The sequence below is a fragment of the Euprymna scolopes genome, chromosome 33 (genome assembly GCF_053919585.1).
Source record: "Euprymna scolopes isolate OS-2025 chromosome 33, ASM5391958v1, whole genome shotgun sequence".
Lineage (NCBI taxonomy): Eukaryota > Metazoa > Mollusca > Cephalopoda > Sepiida > Sepiolidae > Euprymna > Euprymna scolopes.
The window spans coordinates 49,174,124-49,194,185 of NC_136514.1; the positions used below are offsets into that span (position 1 = coordinate 49,174,124).

The 20,062-nt window shown below is 32.5% G+C and overlaps 1 protein-coding gene across 1 annotated transcript in view; it reads left to right on the top strand.

Moving 5' to 3' along the window:
* Window positions 1-20,062, top strand: part of LOC145258215 (ubiquitin carboxyl-terminal hydrolase 1-like) — a 72,567-nt gene that overhangs the window by 15,744 nt on the left and 36,761 nt on the right. Inside the window, exons 2-5 of the mRNA XM_080116157.1 lie at window positions 8,979-9,332; window positions 14,376-14,488; window positions 18,271-18,410; window positions 19,397-19,447. Of these exons, the coding sequence (XP_079972283.1) occupies window positions 8,986-9,332; window positions 14,376-14,488; window positions 18,271-18,410; window positions 19,397-19,447 (651 nt within the window). The 5' untranslated portion in view covers window positions 8,979-8,985. The remainder of the gene's footprint in view (window positions 1-8,978; window positions 9,333-14,375; window positions 14,489-18,270; window positions 18,411-19,396; window positions 19,448-20,062) is intronic.

Consider the following 20,062-nt stretch of genomic DNA (forward strand, 5'->3'; position numbering starts at 1 on the left):
ATAGGTTTCTTAGACATGGATCTAACTTAATAACTTGATTTGAGCCCAAAACAATAAATGTTAAGGGGTCATAGTTAAAAAAAATTTGACCTCTGCAGTCTCTACCAAATTACTCAGACAATTTCTGGTCTAAACATTTGAAATTTTATATAAAGCGTATTTAGAGATAGGGCGAGCTTTTTAATCGGTTTGAGTCGAAAATTTGAGCTACCAATATATAAATGTATGTATGTATGTTTGCATGTCTGCCTAAAACTTTCGACAGAGGTGACCTAATTTTACAAGATCAGTATCGTTTTTAAGCTCGACCTTTCAGACGACGAATATTGAAAAATTGGCTAAAAACATTAATTTCTTCACCTTGAAGTGGGCACTTTTCTACAGGGAGTGGTTGCTTTTTTAGCCGATATTGTCGAAAGTCATCCCCTCTTTTCGATTGTCTAGCCTTAATTTAAACCTACGTCACTTCTGGTTTGGCGGTGGTCGTAACAGCAAAGACGTTACGTTTTTTTCCCATTCTTTTCCTCCTTCGCGGAATGGGTTTGAGCTTGCCTTCCTACTACCACTTTTTTTTTTTTTGCTAAAGATACTCCTCCAAATAGCCGGGCAACGCCAGGCTGAAATGCTAGTTTTGAATAAATTCACAAATTAAATTTAAAGTGTTATAATTAATAAAAGAAATCAGTCTTATTTTCTTTTGGTTGTGCTTTTTTTTTTTTTTAATACTAAATAATCTCATGTGTAATTATTAAAACCAAAAAAACTATAAATTCATGTATAATTAAATGTGTGAGGAGGGGCGGAGGTATATGGAGTTTGTCCCAGAAATTTAAGATATTAAAACTCACTTTATACATATTTTTTCGGAAATTAAACTTATTGATCAAAGGGAGGTAATGTATTTTACTATCACAATTGTGAAATTAGTCAAAATTTAAGGTATAAAACACAAATGAAATAGTATTTTTTAAAAGTATTTACACATGAATTCATAGTTTTTTTTTTTCTGTAGTAATTACTTGTGAAATTATTAAAATTGAAAAAAAAAGCGCAACTGAAAGAAAATAAAACAAAACAGCAGCAATAATAATAATTATAATAATAATAATAATAATCCTTTTGAAATAATGTTACTACTTATTCTAATAATTGTCATTGCAAGCTAAATTTTCCATGCTTTTTGGGTATTACCTATCATTTCTTGTGGCATTTTTTTTACAATTTTTTTTTTTGTCTATAAAATTACTAGAGAATTATATAAAAGGAACTTTGTATATGCGTTTGTTCCCTATGGACTACTAAGTGGTTGGGCTCTTTTTTTTTTTTTTTTTTTTAGATTTCACACAAATGTACTTTATATGCCTGGCTGTGTTCTTAGATAGGTTTTACATTGGTATGTTTTAAATAAGTATCAATGATGGGGAAAACCTGATGAAAGACGGAATAAGCAATTTTTTTTTTTTTTTTTTGACTTAAGTTAACGCCTTATAGATCTTAACATTACAAATGCATTTGAGAAGTTTTATTTCCGCAGAAGGAAGAATGAGTGTTTCTGTTTAGAGCACAACTGAACCATAATACTTGACTTTTGTATTTTAGACTTTAATTCAAGCCATTATCATCACAAGTAGAAAGGGCTAGCACATAGAATCAACAGTAGGTTCTTTGATATGACGGGTGCGTTTGAAATGAATGTTTCTGTTTAGAGCACAATGGAACCATAATACTTGACTTTTGCATTTTAAACTTTAATTCAAGCCATTATATAAAATAATTTTATAAAATCAACATTAGGTTCTCTACAGTGCAATTACAATCTATTGTGAACTAAGTCACTGAGGGGAGGCATGTGAAGCTTCCTCCAGTTGCACCATGGTGGGTCGCCAATTAGAGGAGGTAATCGAGCGATTTGATTGAAAAGTGGGTAATTTCACTGATTTTGATGATAAAATATGGTGGGGCTCAACATTTCTTGAGCATTCAATACTGGGCAATGTCGGGTCTTGTTGCTAGTACAGGGTGGGCCAAAATAAGGGTCCTATCTTTAAATATAATCATTTATATATATATGTATATATATAGGACCCCTATTTTGGCCCACCCTGTATATAATATAAATATTTTAGCGTTGGATCATTTTCTCATATAAATTTAATGTAAAATTATCACCACAGGTAAATGTAAAGTTTAGGTGACTTTTTGGTACTTGTCTGGTTCAAAAACCAGACAAGATTTTCAGCCTTTTCCAACTGTTTATATGAACAGCCAAAAGATGCAGAAGTGTCTATCCAATCACGAGGAGAATAAGCCAGACAAGTTAAATTTTAAATTGATTAAATCGTGTCAATGATTTCTAACAGAAGAAAGAATGAAAAATATAAGGGATTTTGTTATGTAATTCTCTGTTGACATTGACAAAAGTCTGTTTTGTCTGGTTCAAAAGCGCTACTACTAGTGCCCCCTCCCTTTTTTTTGTTTTCATTTTTATTTTTTTATGGGGAAGCATTATTTACAATAGCCAACAACAACAACAATAAAAAAAAAAGCAGTAAAGAAGTAAATATACAACAAATAAATGTTACCAAAGGCAAACTAAGTTACTCTTCTGCTTATATAGATAAGTTTTTTTTTGTGTTTAACTTATTTTAAAGTGTTATTTTTACTTAAAAACAAAGGTAGTGTAAAGTCTGTTGACTTTGAAAAAAAAAAAAAAAATTTGAAGAATTGGATTCACTCTAAACTTATGCTGAAAAGTAAAGAAAGTTTAAAGTAGATATCTCTGATTAGATTTGGACAGATTGAAAGATTGTGACTTTAAACTATTCATGGAGCATTTTTTAACAACCTAGACCTAATCAAGATTTCCTGATTCTATTTGTTTTCAATTCAGTTCAGCCTTAACTATAGTAACGACGATGCTGTTTCGTCTCTACTGCCTGATTTAATTTAGTTTCTAATATCACTTTCACTGTATTAGATTTTAGGTTGAGTCGCACTAAAGGTTATATGGCCCCAACACGAATTCCCAATTATAGAACCCATCATTTCTTCATATTATTTGGATTCTTCGGACTACTGTTCTCATCTTCATATGCTGGATGACAATCACTTACTAGGTAAACCAAATATAATGGTAATGATGATTTGACAGAGCAGGGCTTTACATTGCGAGTGAAACAGTCGCATTTGCGAGTGATTTTTCAAAGTGGCGACTAGAAATAATAAAACGCTTATCTTTTGGCGATTGCATTTCTTTCACTGACAATCTTCCAAAGCTCACTACTCAGTCAGGGCTCTATGAAAAAACTTATCTTTAGTTGACCTTTGACAACTAAATATTTTCGTTTACTAGCCAAACCTACATGATTTTTAGAATATGACATGTTCGATCTGTGACAAGTATGTACATTATAAAGATTTTTTTTGCGTATTTTTTTAACAAGTGTGATTCTAAATATACAACAAATTTTATGTGGATGCTTGAAGGTATGAACATTCTAATTTCTTCAGATATATTTTTAACAGCCTTCGTTAATAATAAAAAAGTGTTTTGTTTTATTAAACTTTTATTGTTTAAATAATTTAACTTTGTTCGTTTTATATATTAAAAAAGAAGCTGGAAGATTTTTAGTGAAAAAAAAACAATCGCCAAAAGATCAGTGTTTCATTATTTCTAATCGCCACTTTTAAAATCACTCGTAAATGCAACTATTTCACTCGCAATGTAGAGCCCTGTGTGTGAAAATATCTTTTCAACCTTTTTTTTTTTTTTTTTTAATAAAACGAAAAAAGTTGAATTTAAACAGTAAAAGTTTAATAGAACAATATAGTCTTTTTTAACGATGGCTGTTTAAAAAATATCTGAAGAAATTAGAATGTTTATACCTTCAAGTATCAACATAAAATTTGTTGTATATTTAGAATTACACTTATTAAAAAAAAAAAATACAAAAAAATATTTATGATGTACATACTTGTCACAGAACAAAGATGTCATATTCTAAAAATCATGTAGGTTTGGCTAGTAAACGAAAATATTTAGTTGTCAAAGGTCAACTAAAAATAAATTTGTCCATAGAGCCTTGCAGAGGGTTATTATATTGGCAACTATTGTAATATATGCATGTGTTCTACTTTCAACGACGTTATTGTAGATTGAAGTAGTGGTAGAATAGGAACCATTATTCTTTTAGGGTTTGTTTTTGTGGATTATATATCAATCCCCAAATTTTTGCTATATATGGAAATGCCCACCATTTTGTAAACAGATGTTGAACTGAAGATAATGCTGATGATAGATGAAAGATTTCCCGAAATATTACAATACGGATCTTCCTTCTGACCATGCTGACACAAGTAAGAACATAATACATGTAAAATAATATTTATATCATACGTATAAAGGTAAATCGGCAAAGCTTGTTCCACCGTTATCTTGCTTTATTTCAGTTTGGGTTTATCCGTTACACCTCTGCACTGTATTGCCGTCTATAAATTTAAATTTCCTTTTAAATGAAAGGTTTGTCTCTCTTCTAATTTGATAATTGAAAAAATTAATCACAGCAAAATAGACCCCCACCCACAGATGGTGTCATTAAGAACTGAATAACTCCCCCCCCCCCCCGGGACAATTATCATCACTTATTTCTTGGAAATCCCCTCTGACTAGCCTTTATAAAGTTATATTCTTCTTCAATGCCCATTGCAATTCCTTTGGTCTCTTGTCTTTGATTACTTCTCCTAAAGAAACCTTACCAAAACATTTAAAGCCACTTAATCTACTCTTTAGACTACTTGACCCCTCTTGAATGCGGGTTCCGTATTTCTTGTGATAACAAGCTACCAATTAAAATAACTTGACATTGTCCGTTTATAGTAGTCATAAAAATCCTATATTTTTTTTTCATACTGTAACATATTCTAATGGATGCTTAGAGCTGAATTATCCTGAATCTTAGACTTTATATATTTCAGCTTATTTATTTTTGGTTAAATCTTCCATGGAGAATTTCTCAAAATTGCATTTTATCTGTTCTAATCAAGTTTTTTTATTTAAAAATTTTTTTTTTTTTAAACAACTCTTTTATTCTTTTTGCTTATTAGTTGTCATATTTTAAATCTTTTGGTAAAATTCCAGGTGTTGCTTACCATATACAAGAACTGATGTAATTATGTCTTTAAAGAAGTCATGTTTTTTTTATCTTCAACAAAGTGAATAATATAATGAATGTTTATGAATAGACTCTCATTCATGTGGCAGTTTTAAAAAACTTTGAAGTTTACACATCTTAAAGATCAAGTAATTCATTAAATGTGACTGCATAATCAGAAAGAGCACATCATCTTTCATAAGAGCATTAAGTTTTATGAGAATAATTTTAAAAATAAGTGAATGGTGGAGGAATTACCAAATTTCGTTGTCCCACTTTTTAAAAGGAAAAATCTTCATGTAAAACACAAATTTTGGCGGTTTAAATTCTTATAACTTGTGAATCACTAATGGAAGTTGTAAAATTCCAACAAGTTTCGGTTTTTATCCTGCTCTTGTCACTCAAGTTGATAAAATAACAATTAGCGAAAAAAGAAAATCAACTTGTAATGCTACTTAAAGTCAGGCTTAGACCTAATGACCACAGGGAAATTCAATTTAAACGGTATTTTTGCACTTTGCACACTGGATTTCTGTAAATGTTGGCTCGGGCTTGACCGGCAGCTGACATAAGCTGGTAGAATATGCAGAGTACTGATCAAATTGATCAGCCAATGAAAAGGCAATAAAAGCATGCTTAACCGATAAAAATTTAGAACAGACGACTTTTAATAAATTGGAAGAAAAATATTTAGTTTTTAATCATGCACAAATTTAATCAATCCAACCCTAACCATAAAAAAAAATAACAATGTTTCTATTTTATTTAAAACAAAAAAAGTTTTAAAAAATATTTATTTTGAAACTTCCAGTAGGTAGTATTTTAATTTGTTTTTCCATTTAAAAAAAAAAAAAAAAAAAAAAAAAAAACATTATTGTAATTAATCTGATAAATATTTACTTTTTGTTTCCTAGTTTTTTAAATTTGATCAATGCTCGGCATATTCTGGCAACTGCTGGTCGAGCCTGAACCAACATCATGGAAATCCAGTGCGTAAAGTGCAAAAGTACCTTGAAGAGTATAGAGAGATGCATGCAAAACAGGGGTTTTTGATCGTATGGCCACGTTAAAAGAATGGATGAGTGTTTCTGTGTTAGTAGATAAAGAACAATTTATGTCGGATGCTTAGTTGACACAAAACCCAGAAAGACATGAGAGGAAGTAATAAAGATGGACTTGAAAGAAAGAGGGATAAAAACCTGGGCAAAATAAATTAATTTGAAAATTTATAAAAGCCATTCAATACATGCCAGCTTTTAAAATGGTTGTTAAATTGAATAGGATGATGATTATGCTAGTCTTTTTTGTACGTTAAAAAAAGTACTCTTCCCCTTCAAATTATTGACAATGTATTTTATTTAACAATTTTTTTTTATGGAAATTACACTAGACAATGCATGAAACCACTATATATAATATATATATATATATATATATATATATATATATATATATATATATATATATACACATGCAGAAAAGCTTTGGGAGGGGGGAATTTACTAATCAAGGAAAAAGCAAATTCCGAAATCAAATATAAATATTGTTATTTAATCCCAAGCAATTTTATTTTAATGTTGAACTCTGTATGAACTGTCTGCATGAGCTATTTTCCATATTTATATCATGTTTTTTTTTTAAATTTTGTGACTACAAATCAAAACTTTCTGTTTCGTCCGATATAGCAATTTTTTTAGCGTGACTTTTGGATTATTTTGCTAACAGTTTTTCCTCTGACGAGAAGAATTTGCATTCTTTGAAACTCCACGGATTAAGGAGCACCAAGCTACCAGCTTTGGAGTATTCTGCCGGATAATAAAAACTATTTGTAAATTTTTACTTTACATCTCTGTTCTTCTTCTTATACACACACACAAAGCACTTTGTCATGTGTAATTCATTCCCTATGGACTCCAAAATGGCTGGCCAATTTTTTTATGAAATTTAACACAAATATACTTTAGTCTGGAAGTGTTCTTAAATAGGGTTTGTATCAGAATGTCTCTGATTAGCATGGAAAACTGATAATCGAAAAATCTTATTGGAGAAAGAACAGACCGATGGTGAACAAAGTTAACACCTTATAAAGCCTAACTCATTTGTATGTATTTGTGAAGTTTTATCACTGCACAAGCAGAAAAGCCCAGTGTATAAAATCAACACTATATTCTTTGATAAGACAGAAGTGCATTGACTTTTGACTTTGAAATGTTAATTTAAGTCATTATGTAAAAAATAATTTTATAAAATCAACAGAAGCTTCTCTACAGTGCAATGAAGACGACCATATGTTATGTACATGTAAGTCACTATGGGAAGGCATATGAAGTTTCCTCTCAGTTCATTGCAGTGGATCCCGAACTAGAACAGATAACAGGGTTTTACATTGCAAGTGATTTTTCAAAGTGGCGACTAGAAATAATGAAATGCTTATCTTTTGGCAATTGTATTTCTTTTACTGACAATCTTCCAAAGCTCATTACTGAATGAAAAATATCTTTTCAACTTTTTTTTTTTTTTTGTTTATATAAAACGAACAAAGTTAAATTATTTAAACAATAAAAGTTTAATAGAAATTTTTTTTTTTTTTTTTTTTTTAACAAAGGCTGTTTAAAAAATATCTGAAGAAATTAGAATGTCTATACATCCAAGTTCCAACATAAAATTTGTTGTTTATTTAGAATTACACTTATTAAAAGAAAACACAGAAAAATCTTTATGATGTACGTACTCGTCACAGAACTAGAATGTCATATTCTAAAAATCATGTGGGTTTGGCTATAATTTTCTATTTGGCTAGTAAACAAAAATATTTAGTCATCAAAGGTCAATTAAAGATAAGTTTGTTCATAGAGCTCTGGACAATTAATGTATTTGATTGAAAAATGTGCAATTTTACCAATTTTGACAGTATGGAAGGTATTGTATGGGAAACATTTGTTGGTCCGCATTCAATCCCGGGCAACATTGGGTTTACCTGCTAGTGTGTATCTTAGCCTTCAGGCCACAATCATGGTGTATCTGTTCTTATACTAAGCTTCACCTTTTCTGTCTCCAGTCAGTGGCGGAGAAATCCTTCATGATTGAGACAATTCTTTTGTTTCTATCCAGAGTACCCCCCCCCCTTTTTTTTTTTTTTTTTTGAGATGGATTTTCCCCACATTAAAAACCGACCTTGTGTCTAATTCTGCTTTTGTGGGGAGGCAAGTAAATAGTAATATATATATATTAGCGATGAGAAGATTCCAATATTTTTCCCGATTTTGTACTAAATTCCTGGTTCTGATACAATTACTGGTTCCGATTCTTTATAAATCTCTAAATATTTAACTATATAATGGTTATTTTTCCCTCCGATTAATGTAAAAGCACATGTTAAATGTGCAGATATTTTCTCAAACGTAAAAATACTCTTGTTAGGGGTTGAACTATAGATTTTAGTTTTACTAGTAAAAATCAAATTAAAATTAAAAGAATCGTTTTTGGCATTGGAAAATAGGCACAAATTTTTTCAATACTTATTCTGGTACCCTCAAAGTTGCGATTTATACAATCCCCGATTACGGTTAATCATCCCAATACTTATATATTTCAAGATCCCGAACTAGCCAACAAGTATTAAATGGATAGATTCAGGCCTAGAAAACAATTCTTCCACCTTTTATCGGAAACATTGCTCATGAAATGTGAGGATTAAAGGATAAAATAATAGAAGCAAGAGTTATAAGGCTGCCAAAAGTAAATTTAAGGTCAACTTTATCTTTAACTGACCCTAGATCCCCCCCCCCGTTTTTCTCTTTGATGTACACATTTTATTTTTACTTCCAGATCTAAAATGAAAGGTCTTGAAAGTCCTGTGAAAAAGCGGGCTCGCTTGTCCCTAAAGAAGCGCGAGTCTATTTCTGATTCATCACTAAGGAGCTCCAGTGTTTCTTCAACTGCGTTGAGTCCCGTTTCCAATTCGTCGCTAACCCCAAATGTCTCGTGTACACCAGATTCTACAAATTCCTTTGCTGCCTTCAATAATATAAATGCTGCCACGACAACCACCACTCCAACCTCCTCCTCCTCGTCTGTTGACATCACAACTCCGGCGACATCTTCTGTTTTGACGACAACCTCGACGACTTCTACACCAGTTGCGACTTTAGCGTCCCAACAGACTGAAACTCCGAAGAAAACGTAAGTTTATAAATTGTACTCTATAAAATTTACTGTTCGATCCATCGGGTTAAATACGGGCTTTTTGTATAGTAAGGTGAAATACTCGGACTCTGACTCTGTCATCATCGTATTGTGTGAATCCGAAGATTCTATTGTTAGCATTGGTTTCCCCGATATTTTTCTATTAAGAATTCTTTCTAGAAAGACATTGGGTATTTATGGGAGGGAGCATGTGAAGATTGCTGACATCCTAAGTGAAAATTATTCTTGTGGTACGAGCTGGATTTGAACTTGGAACAACCAGCTTGCCAGTCTGTGCCGTTAACCACTTGATCACCGTCACCTCTCTCTGACTAGTAGGTAAAAGATAAATAAACAAATAACCTGTTGTTGAGTCCTTACGTCTATTGTTGTTGTTGTGAATTCAAACAGTTTTAATTTTTGTTTACCATGTTTATTTATTTTGGAACATGCGTATATTTACATGTAATTACTTGACTGTTTAAATGCGTTGGCCACCTGTTCACGATGTGAACATACACGTGTATTTATCATCTGTGATCGTTCCCTACATGTTGTTCTGGCCTAAGGCAGCCTATCAATTCTCCAATGAAAATCTATCAAAAGTTCTCCATCCTAAACAAAAGAACACTTATTTTTATTAGAATCTTTTGAGTTGAGTAATTATTGTATTCACTCTTTTTTTTTTTTACTGTTATCTTCATAGTTGTTGTTGTTTCATCATGTTCTGGCCAACTCATCCTCTAGCCTTCTATGGTTCCAGGTGAGCATTGTCTGAAGATAGCGGTTTCAATCCTACCCAAAGTCGGCCAGAGGCTTACTTGGCCAAAAACGTGGTAAGACAACAGCAACTATCGAAGGCAGTGGTTACTGTGAATATAGTTACAAGACTCAGCATTCCTGCCCTGCCGCGATTAATCACCTGGAGAAGGCCAGAGGATGACTTGGCCAAAACGTGAAACAACAACTATGAAGATGAGGATAACAATCCGCAAAAAAAAAGTGAATGCAAAAGAACACGCGTCCAATTGATTAACAATAATTTTTATTATTTTTAAAAAACCACCTGCCTGACCACTCTCTGGAAAACCAACTGCCTGCTCTTCAAATGTTCCACGCCCCAATTTCAGAGGAGGTGGCTGGCTATAACAGCCTCTCTTTCTATTCTCCTGAAATCTCATCACCTTTGACTGGTTCTGGCCCTTTATTAGTGGTCACTGTTTGTTTTCCCCGGAGTTAACTGTTCCAGACATCTACTGAAGATAATATCTAAGACTGCCTCCATCCCTGGGGCTTATGTGCAAATAACTCTGGATATTATTTTTCTCACAAAGGCGATCCGATCCCATTCACTGAAATACTTATTTTTCAGACAAAGAATATCCTTTTGGGTGTCTTGCTGATCAGAGATATTTACAGTTTTCTGCATTCTCCTTTTCCTCTGGTCAAGCATCTATCATTGCAACATACACATGCACCAGCAAAAAATGCGATACACATTTTTGCATCAGTCTTTGACATGTACTGCCTTGCACACGTCTCTCTGACCAAATCTCAAACCTAACCATCCATGTAAGATGCAAGACCACCAGCATCACAAAGACTCTTCTGGAACGGAAACTTTGTTGGTTTAGTCACGTTCCCTGATGCTTTGAAGAGGAATTATCTGCAAGTTGGTAGCCCAATCATACTGTTAGCTGGAATAAGCACAGAGGCAGTCAAATTGAGACCTGAATTGAAGACAGTTATGGAGCTAGTGGTTGGCCCTTGCATTTTTTTTTTGTCTTTGTCACTGGAACCAGGAATACCTGATCCCAATTGAAATGAATGATTCTCGTCTTGCGGAAGTACCCTACTTTGACAAGCTTCTGGGACTGACCTTCACTCCAGATCTGAAATAAAGACTTGCATCAAATCTGTTTCCAAGGTTGCTGGTTGGATCATTCTATCACTCCAGAAGGTATTGCACTCCTGGTCCAACCCTCTACCGGTATAAGAGCCAAATATGTCCTAAGATGGAGTAATGTTGCCACATCTGGGAAGGAGCTGCTCAGAATCCTTTTCTGCCTGGACAGGGTATAAAACAGACTTCAAAATCTGGTGGGCAGTATCCTTTTCTCCTCCCTGCTACCTCTTTCTCATAGAAGAAACTTTAATATAGTCAGTTATTTCATATTATATTGTACCAATTATATGGTCATGATTTCAAAAGTAAAAAGGTAATCTCCAAAAATACCGTTAGGGCTTACAACATGGCCGCCAGAAGAGTCACGTGATCCGGTTGATCCAAAACATGAATCGCCGTATTACGAAACCGGAAAACGCAAATTTAAAGCAAACTTTGACAAACAAGCATAATAATTAAGTACAAAAACAGTTTTTCAATATCATAATAATAAATAATTTATTTAGAACGGTCATTTAATTTTTTGTTGAGAAACAATCACAGTTTGTTTGTTTTTTAAATGTTTACAAAATGTCTACGAACGTGCGTAGACATTTTGTAAACATTGTTTTTAAAAAATAAAAAATAATACTTCTATTATGTTTTAAACGACTGTAATAGTTTATTTTGGAAGTATATTTCATAAAGAAAATTGACAACCCACTTTAAAAACAGAAATTACGAGTTTTATATATTTTATTCACAGTTTTTTGTTGGGGGTGTCAAAAATTCCGCCTAAAATTCTGATACACCTAGTTGACCACTTGTTTGTTCTGAATAAAATACTTTTTATAAACACTGTTTTAACTAAAAACAACCTAAGATTGTTTCTCAAAGTTTGCCTATTTTTATAACAACATTATATCAACAAAAAATTAAATACAAACAAATTGTGATTGTTTGTCAAAGTTTGCCTTCAAGGCTGCGTTTTCCATTTGCACGATTCATGTTTTGGATCAACCGGATTACGTGACTCTTCTGGCGGCCATGTTGTAAGTCCTAACAGTATTTTTGGAGATTACCAGTAAAAAATATATTTGATTTGAGTGCCATCAGATAGAATCGAAACCAAAGCACAAGACAGTTTCATGGTTGAAACCGTCTCCAAGTTAAGCAAAGACTGAAGTTTATTTATACCCAATATGGTTGGGTTGTGGAAAGGAGTGTGAATTTTATTAAATACAAGCTAATTTCCATGGTAACATTTCTGTCTGCCTGTTGTAGATTTGTTGGTCTGTCACAATTATGTAAAAAAAACAAAACAAACATTTTAGTTGATCATTTTAGTTAGAAGGGGCAATCCCCTTGCTAAACACGCATATTTATTGGACGCAACTTATTTTAGACTCGCTCAAATATCTGTTTAAGAACCCTTTTTAGTTTCTGCTAATCTTTTGTTTGAAATAACGTTGTTGTCGTCTGTCACGCTTACGTCCTACCTCAACAGGGTACAAAACCAACTTCGAAATATAGTGGTCATTGTCCTTTTCTCCTCCTTACTACCTCTTTCTCATACAAAAAACTTTGCGAATTTATCTCTGCATTATCATTTTCATGGCAGATGTTCACTGAGCTTCATTCTATGGTTTCTGTCCTCTAAGGAATTCACGGCAAACACTCGACTAGCTACAACCACTCAGCAATTTTAATCTATATTTGTGCCAAGAAGTAAACGAAAATTCTATGAACAAAGTTTTTTTTTCTCCAGAACTGTTAAACACAATTCTGCGGAGCTACTTCCCAACTGACTATAACATGGTTGTTTTAAAGTCCAACATGAACAGGTTCTTGATGAGCCATCCGCTAAAATAAATGAACTCCTCCAATTTCCACCACCAACGATCCTCATGGTGTTGTTTTACCTAATACCCAACTCTCGACTGACTGACTGATAATCCCCATGTACGTTTCTATTTATATCAGGGTGTATGTGTGGGGGCTGTAATTCCCGTTAACTGCTCGCATCCAAAATACACTCCCTGACCTCTTGCAACGCAGATGCACGCTCTGTCAACAGAAGTACTGAGTTTGATCTATGTCATTGGCAACCTTTATTGACCCCTTTGCACTTCCTGGCACAAACATGTTGCGTTCAACTCAGTATCACATTAATCGCTCTATTCATGTCATGGATTCCATAACACTATTGATGTAGAACATCAACACACACTAACAGCAATATATTTTGAGGATTGCTCAAATCTTAAAAGGTAAAATATAAAAACTAATAATAATTATACAGTTACTTTTTTTTTTTTTTTTTGTAGTGAAAACAACTCAACAAAAAAAAACACCTAGCAAGTGTAGCGTACAAAATAATCAACTGATAATATTAGTCTGTGTCCTCTTTGTTGAACTATGCAAACTTTAAAGTTTTATATTATTATTTTTATATATATATATATATATATATATATATATATACACCATTCGGTGCGGACCCGACCATGGAAGATCAAATAATAAACATAAATTTATAACCAAAAGATTCGACCTTGATCGCCCTTTGGGGCCCGTGGTGCAGTTGATAGGCGTTGAATCTCTATGGTTCCAGGTGAGAATTGTTTGAAGATAGCGGTTTCAATCCTACCCAAAGCCGGCCGAAGGCTTACTTGGCCAAAACGTGGTGAGACGACAACTACTATGGAATGCAGTTAGGAGATTCGAAGTTCCTTTCCGTCGTTACCACCTGACGAAGGCCAGAGGAATAGTTGGCCGAAATGTTGTGAAACAACTATTTAAAGTTTTAAAATAATAATATTACCTGTAGTGCTATCAAAATGTGACTTTGGATTAGCTTAAAATAAAATAACTAAAAAATAACTCCCTTCTGATGTAAACTGAAGCTGCCCCCCCCCCCCAAAAAAAATACATGTACAATTATTATTAGTTTTTATATCTTATCTTTTAAGATTTGAGCAATCCCCAAAATATATCGCTGTTAATGTGTGTTGATGGTCTACACCACTAGTGCTATGGAGATTTTATTTTAAAAATCTTTTTAAAGCTTAACCCTATCCAAACTTCTCGACTTCAAACACTTATGTATTGGATTAGGATTTTAACTTTTTTTTCTACTTTTTTTTTTTTCTCAGAGATTCATTACGAGGCAAAGATAATGACACTGGCTTTGAGAATGATGTCATTAGTATAAATTCCGATGATGTTTATGAATCTATGCCAATTGTCGCAGCTTTGGAAAACTTGGGTAAGTATAATGTTTTTTTTTTTTTTCCTTACTAATCTAAGGACATTATATAATTCCACATTTAATAGCTGTTTTTTAAGACATAAACCAGTTTTATTATCCAATAAGTAAAAAAAAAATAAAAATAAAACTATATAGATATATAAATCTATATTGAATTGATTTGAAGTCATGTAACATGCCTATAAAATCGAAAATAGATTTTTTTCCAAAACTTCTTTTTAAAACAGTTGAATCATTATGGAAGGAAACACAAGTTATTGTTTCAAAATATAATCTTTATTTACAGTGAAAGAAATGCATGTAGACGGTGGTGTGTGTGTGTGGAGGGGGGCACATTTTGGTGTGTAATACTAAGTATCCCAAACCCAAATTTTATTTGTTTATTTGGATTGTTCAGACTACTATTCTCATTTTGAGTGTTATACGCACTATATTTCAGTAGATGTAACGTCTGACTTTCTGCAGGTGTATCTTGTCGAACTTGGGAATGTTTGCCTGAGAGACTTTTGTTTTGAATGCCATGTCTTTTGTGTGTATTTTGTTGGTGGAAAAAGAAGAAAGAACTGCTGCTTATGTGAAGAGTGAACGTCTTCATCGTTAGTGAGAACAAAATAATCCGACTTGAGTGTGTTCTTTCAACTCAAATTGATTTACGTGACTAAAATAATAATTTATTACCTAAATACATCTTTCAATCGTGCAAATTATAAATATATATTTTTAAAAAATATCTTAATAGGATGTAATTGTTTTTTATCGTTAACATTTTAATCATTTGAAATATATTTAGATTTAAAAATGAAAGTAATTAACGCTTCGTGAGTACAGCTTCTTTCATGTATGGTTATTTTTGATTTTCTATTTTTCTATTCGCCTACAAGGCATGCTGAGACGTAAGGGGCTACTATGAATTAAGTCAAATTTATCAAGGCATCCTAAGGTGGGAAGTTGTGCAGCAAGATGCTTGTTCACAATACACTTTAAATGTCTGCATTTATGAGAGGGAAAACAGAGCAGGAAAAGAATTCCCAAGTTTGACCAGAATCTAATTCACCTTATGTCATGAACTTGCTGATCTCTCGACGTAATGGGGTTAAAAAGGTTACTTTTTTGCTTCTCTTCCTTCAAAATATGTCTTAAAACAATGAAACCATCCATCATTTGTTGAATATGTATCAAGATAATCTTATTGATGGCAATGAGGATGAAGTAAGCAGAATATTTTATCTAGATGCCTATAGACAAATGTTACCTATATGACCAGAAGAATAACATCCTACACCTTTTTTTTTTTTTTTCTTTTTCTTTTAATCCTCCCGACAAAAGGAGAATGGACCTGTAAATTCACCCTTGTCCGTTCGTTTGTCCGCACTTTTTTCAATAACTACGTCTTGGAATTTTTAAAAAATTTTGCACAAACATTAAACATGATATGAGTAAAATAGTAACAGAACAGATTTTCCGGAAAAGCTTTGGCGGCCCAGCACGCTTCCGCTGCGTTTTATTATTTCTAGTTGGCACTTAGAAAAATTACTCACATATGTGATTGTTTCACTTGCAACGTAAAGCCTTGCATATTGTTATAAGCTTCCTACAACAGATTTCGGGTTTGTATTACTGTACACATAGATTCGAAAAAGTTGTCAAAAAACAAATATATAACAAATAAATGTTATCAAAGGCAAGATAAGTTACTTTTCTACCAAACTGGATATATTTTTGGTGTTTTTATTCAATGTAACATGTTTATTCAGCTCGAAAACCATACAGTGTTTACCGATGTATTGGAACATTCAAGATGGCGTCTTATTCTCTCTTTAACACGGTAAGTGTGGGATAAGATGATATAAATAAAAAACCTGATAAAATACTGTTAGAAAATCGCTCAATATATGTTACCGTGACATAGGTTGACATATATTCGGCGGGTTTTTAATAGTATTTTGTATAGTTTTTTATTTATAACACCTTTTTCCATACTTACCGTGTTAAAGAGGGTGTGAGACGCCATCTTGAATTTTCGAATACATCGGTAAACACTATGTTTTTCGAGCTGAATAAATATGTTACATTGAATAAAAACACGAAAAATATATCCAGTTTGGTAGAAAAGTAACTTATCTTGCCTTTGATAACATTTATTTATTATATATTTGTTTTTTGACAACTTTTTCGAATCTATGTGTACAGTAATACAAACCCCGAATTTTTTTTAAAGGATTTTATATCTTGGCCTCTCGTATAATTCAAGTAGATATAATGATGGACACAAAAATGGTCAAATTCTTTTGTTGAGATTTGAACTTTTTGAAGGCCATTCGTTTGACTACTCGGTGACTGGCTCTGAGTTGGACAACAGTATCTGTGGATGAATGGGCTTTTATGATCCATATACCATAATCATTCATTTCTCCCTCTTGTTTAGTGCCGTAGAACATTCAGGTGCTTGTTTACATTCGTGATCAAACCAATGCAATCCAGGTGAAAACATTAGGAAGTACTTGCATGGCATGTCGAAATTATGACGCCCAAAAATTATGGAAAATGAATCCATAGAAAAACAATTATAAGAAAATATAAGGTGCTTGTGTAGACTGGTGATCTTTTTAAACTAACACATTTCAGGTGAAAACATTATTACCTACTTAATGTGTCATGGTGAAATTAGTATAAACTCTAAAAATTACAAAAAATGATCACAACTAAAAATAGAATTTATCAAGTTTTATCGTGGAAATATTGTGTGATTTAAATCATTCGCAGATGCGATTGTTTCACTCACAACGTAAAGCTTTGTTTATTTTTGTCCCCCCCCTCCCCCATCCTAGATAACACGTGTTTTCTGAATAGTGTGCTGCAGATCTTGGAGGTACATGCCAAGATTTATTCAGGGACTCGATGAATTGTGCTATAAGGTTTCAAGTGTATTTCAAGAGATAACCTTCGACTTAAATTGACAAATTAAGGATCCGCTAGTTTTGAATCAATGGATTTCAGAATGTAATTGTAGCTTTTTTTTTTTTTTTTTAACCTATATCTTACGCATTTTCTGTCGGATCATTTTTTTTGTAATTTTTGGAATTTATACTAATTTCGACATAACGCATAAGTATGTAATGTTTTCACTTGAAATGCCTTCATTTAAAAGATCACCAATATGAACAAGCACCTACATTTGTATCTGATAAAAGGCATGTTGGTGTAAACCTAAGCTTTCTGTGGTTTGTGTGGAAAATCCTGATGACGTGTAGGAGTCGGGTCATATTGTTTATCAGGGCTCTATGGACAAATTTATCTTTAGCTGGCCTTTGACAACTAAATATTTTTGTTTACTAACCAAATAGAAAAGTTACTAGCCAAACCTGTATGATTTTTGGAATATGACATCTTAGTTTCATGACAAGTATGTACATAAGTTTTTCTGTATTTTTTTTTTTTAATAAGTGCAATTCTAAATATGCACCAAATTTAATGATGAGATTTGTATAAACATTCTTCTTCAGATGTTTTTAAGAAGCCTTCGTTAAAAAAAACAAAGTGTATTCTATTAAAGCTTTTATTGTTTAAATAATTTGTTTTTGCTTGTTTTATTAAAAAAAGTTGAATAGATATTTTTTAACTCGGTAATAAGCTTTGGAAGATTGTTGGAGAAAGAAATACAATTACCAAAAGATAAGCGTTTTATTATTTCTAGTTGGAAAAATCATTTGCAAATGTGATTGTTTCACTCGCAACGTAAAACCTTGTTTATTTTTGTCTCTTTTTTTCCCCCCTTCTAGATAACACCTGTTTTCTGAACAGTGTGCTGCAGATCTTGAGGTACACGCCAAGGTTTATTCATGGACTCGATGAATTGTGCTATAAGGTTTCAAGTGTCAAGAAAGGTAGACAGGTGGAAAGTACCAGATCCTGCAGTGAGGTCAGTTTATCATGTCATTGTGAGCTTTCTGGGCACTTATTCAATTTTACCCCAATTATTAAAAAGTTTATAAAAATAAATTAAAAAAAAAAGACACAAAAATTTTATTCTGTACTTGCATGTTAGATTAAAAAAAAAAAGAAAAATTTATTAAGTATCCCCCCCCCCCCCTACACACGTTAACAGTGAAATGTCTCTTCCGTCATTTTCAGCTTACATTAAGGTCAATGTCCAGGGGGACATAATTCAAAGTTTAAATATGCAGTTATGATTATGGCTATGACAGCAGAATATTCTTTCCATTGTTTTAGCTCTCGAGTATATATCAGACACAGTAAGACACAGTTAATCATCCAAGAACTACATTACTTTATATAAAAGCATATAAGATATCAACGGATACACACAGGAGAGTCAAAACAATGAAAAGAATATGCTGTTGTCCTAGCCCTAGTTATGATAATAGCGGCTAGAAATTCTTATCATAGTCAGCTAATGTACAAGGCAAATCAGTTCCTTCACTTTTATTGTTCTTTAGTATTTCTGTTTTGAAACGATTTATTGAATTCAAATATAAGAAAAGGACATTATTGAAAAGTATACAATAAAATTAACAAAATTATAAAAAGATAAAAATGATGAGAATAATCGAAATAGTATTTCGACAAGATAGAGATGAAAAAGGAACAAACCAGGTTATGTCTATCAATGTTTCGTCTTTATTGTAAGACTTCTTCTGGATGAATAAATTGAAGAAAATAAAATACCAGTACAATATTTGAAAATATATTTGTTGTAAGAAGGATGACTTTATTCAATTTTAGAACAGATAAAAATAACACAATTAGTCTTTATTTGCACTTTTTGTTAAAAAATAAAAAATTAAAGTTTTTTTGTTGAAATTTTATAAGAAATATGTTTTATGAAATTATAAAAATAAGTTTTTTTTTTCTTTAATTCTATTTTGTTTTTGTTTTCTTTTTTAGGAAGGAACCATTTCTTGTCAAGTCTGGGAAATGACACTTGCCATCTCTGAAGTAAGTACACATGCATCTAATGATTTCAGGTTATCTTGCGCTTACTAATATTTGCCTGGTGTAATATCATGTGGATTCAATATGTGTAAACTTAATGTTAGAATGATAAATTTCCACCTAAGGTTAAAAATTGATAGTGTGGAAGTTTTACAATTAGAATTCAAGCAAGAGCTACGTATTTTGACAGTAATGTCACAGTCAAAAATCCACTAGTCTTAACATGGAGAAACAGCAAAAAAAAAAAATATCTAAGCTTCATCCTGAACCATCTTAGGCTTATTTGCTACGATGAAGTAAAGCTTATCTCGATCCTAGTCTAACATAGCCGGGGTGTTCTTAAATTCTCAGTTTGTATGTGTCCTTGCTAACCTAGCTGCTCTCTCTCCCTCTCTCTGCCTATTCAGTTGTAAGAAAAAGATATGGTTCCTTTTCTGATGCACTATGTAAAACTGAATAAGCAGAGAGAAAGAGTGAGCGAGCACAGTTAGGTTATAATGGCTGCAGCTCCCCGCTTTTGAGTTAATACTTTGAAAACATTGACAACTTAGATTCTTTGTTCTCCCCAAGGCCACCTCGATATATGACAACTTTACTGTTGATATTTTGCAAAATGCA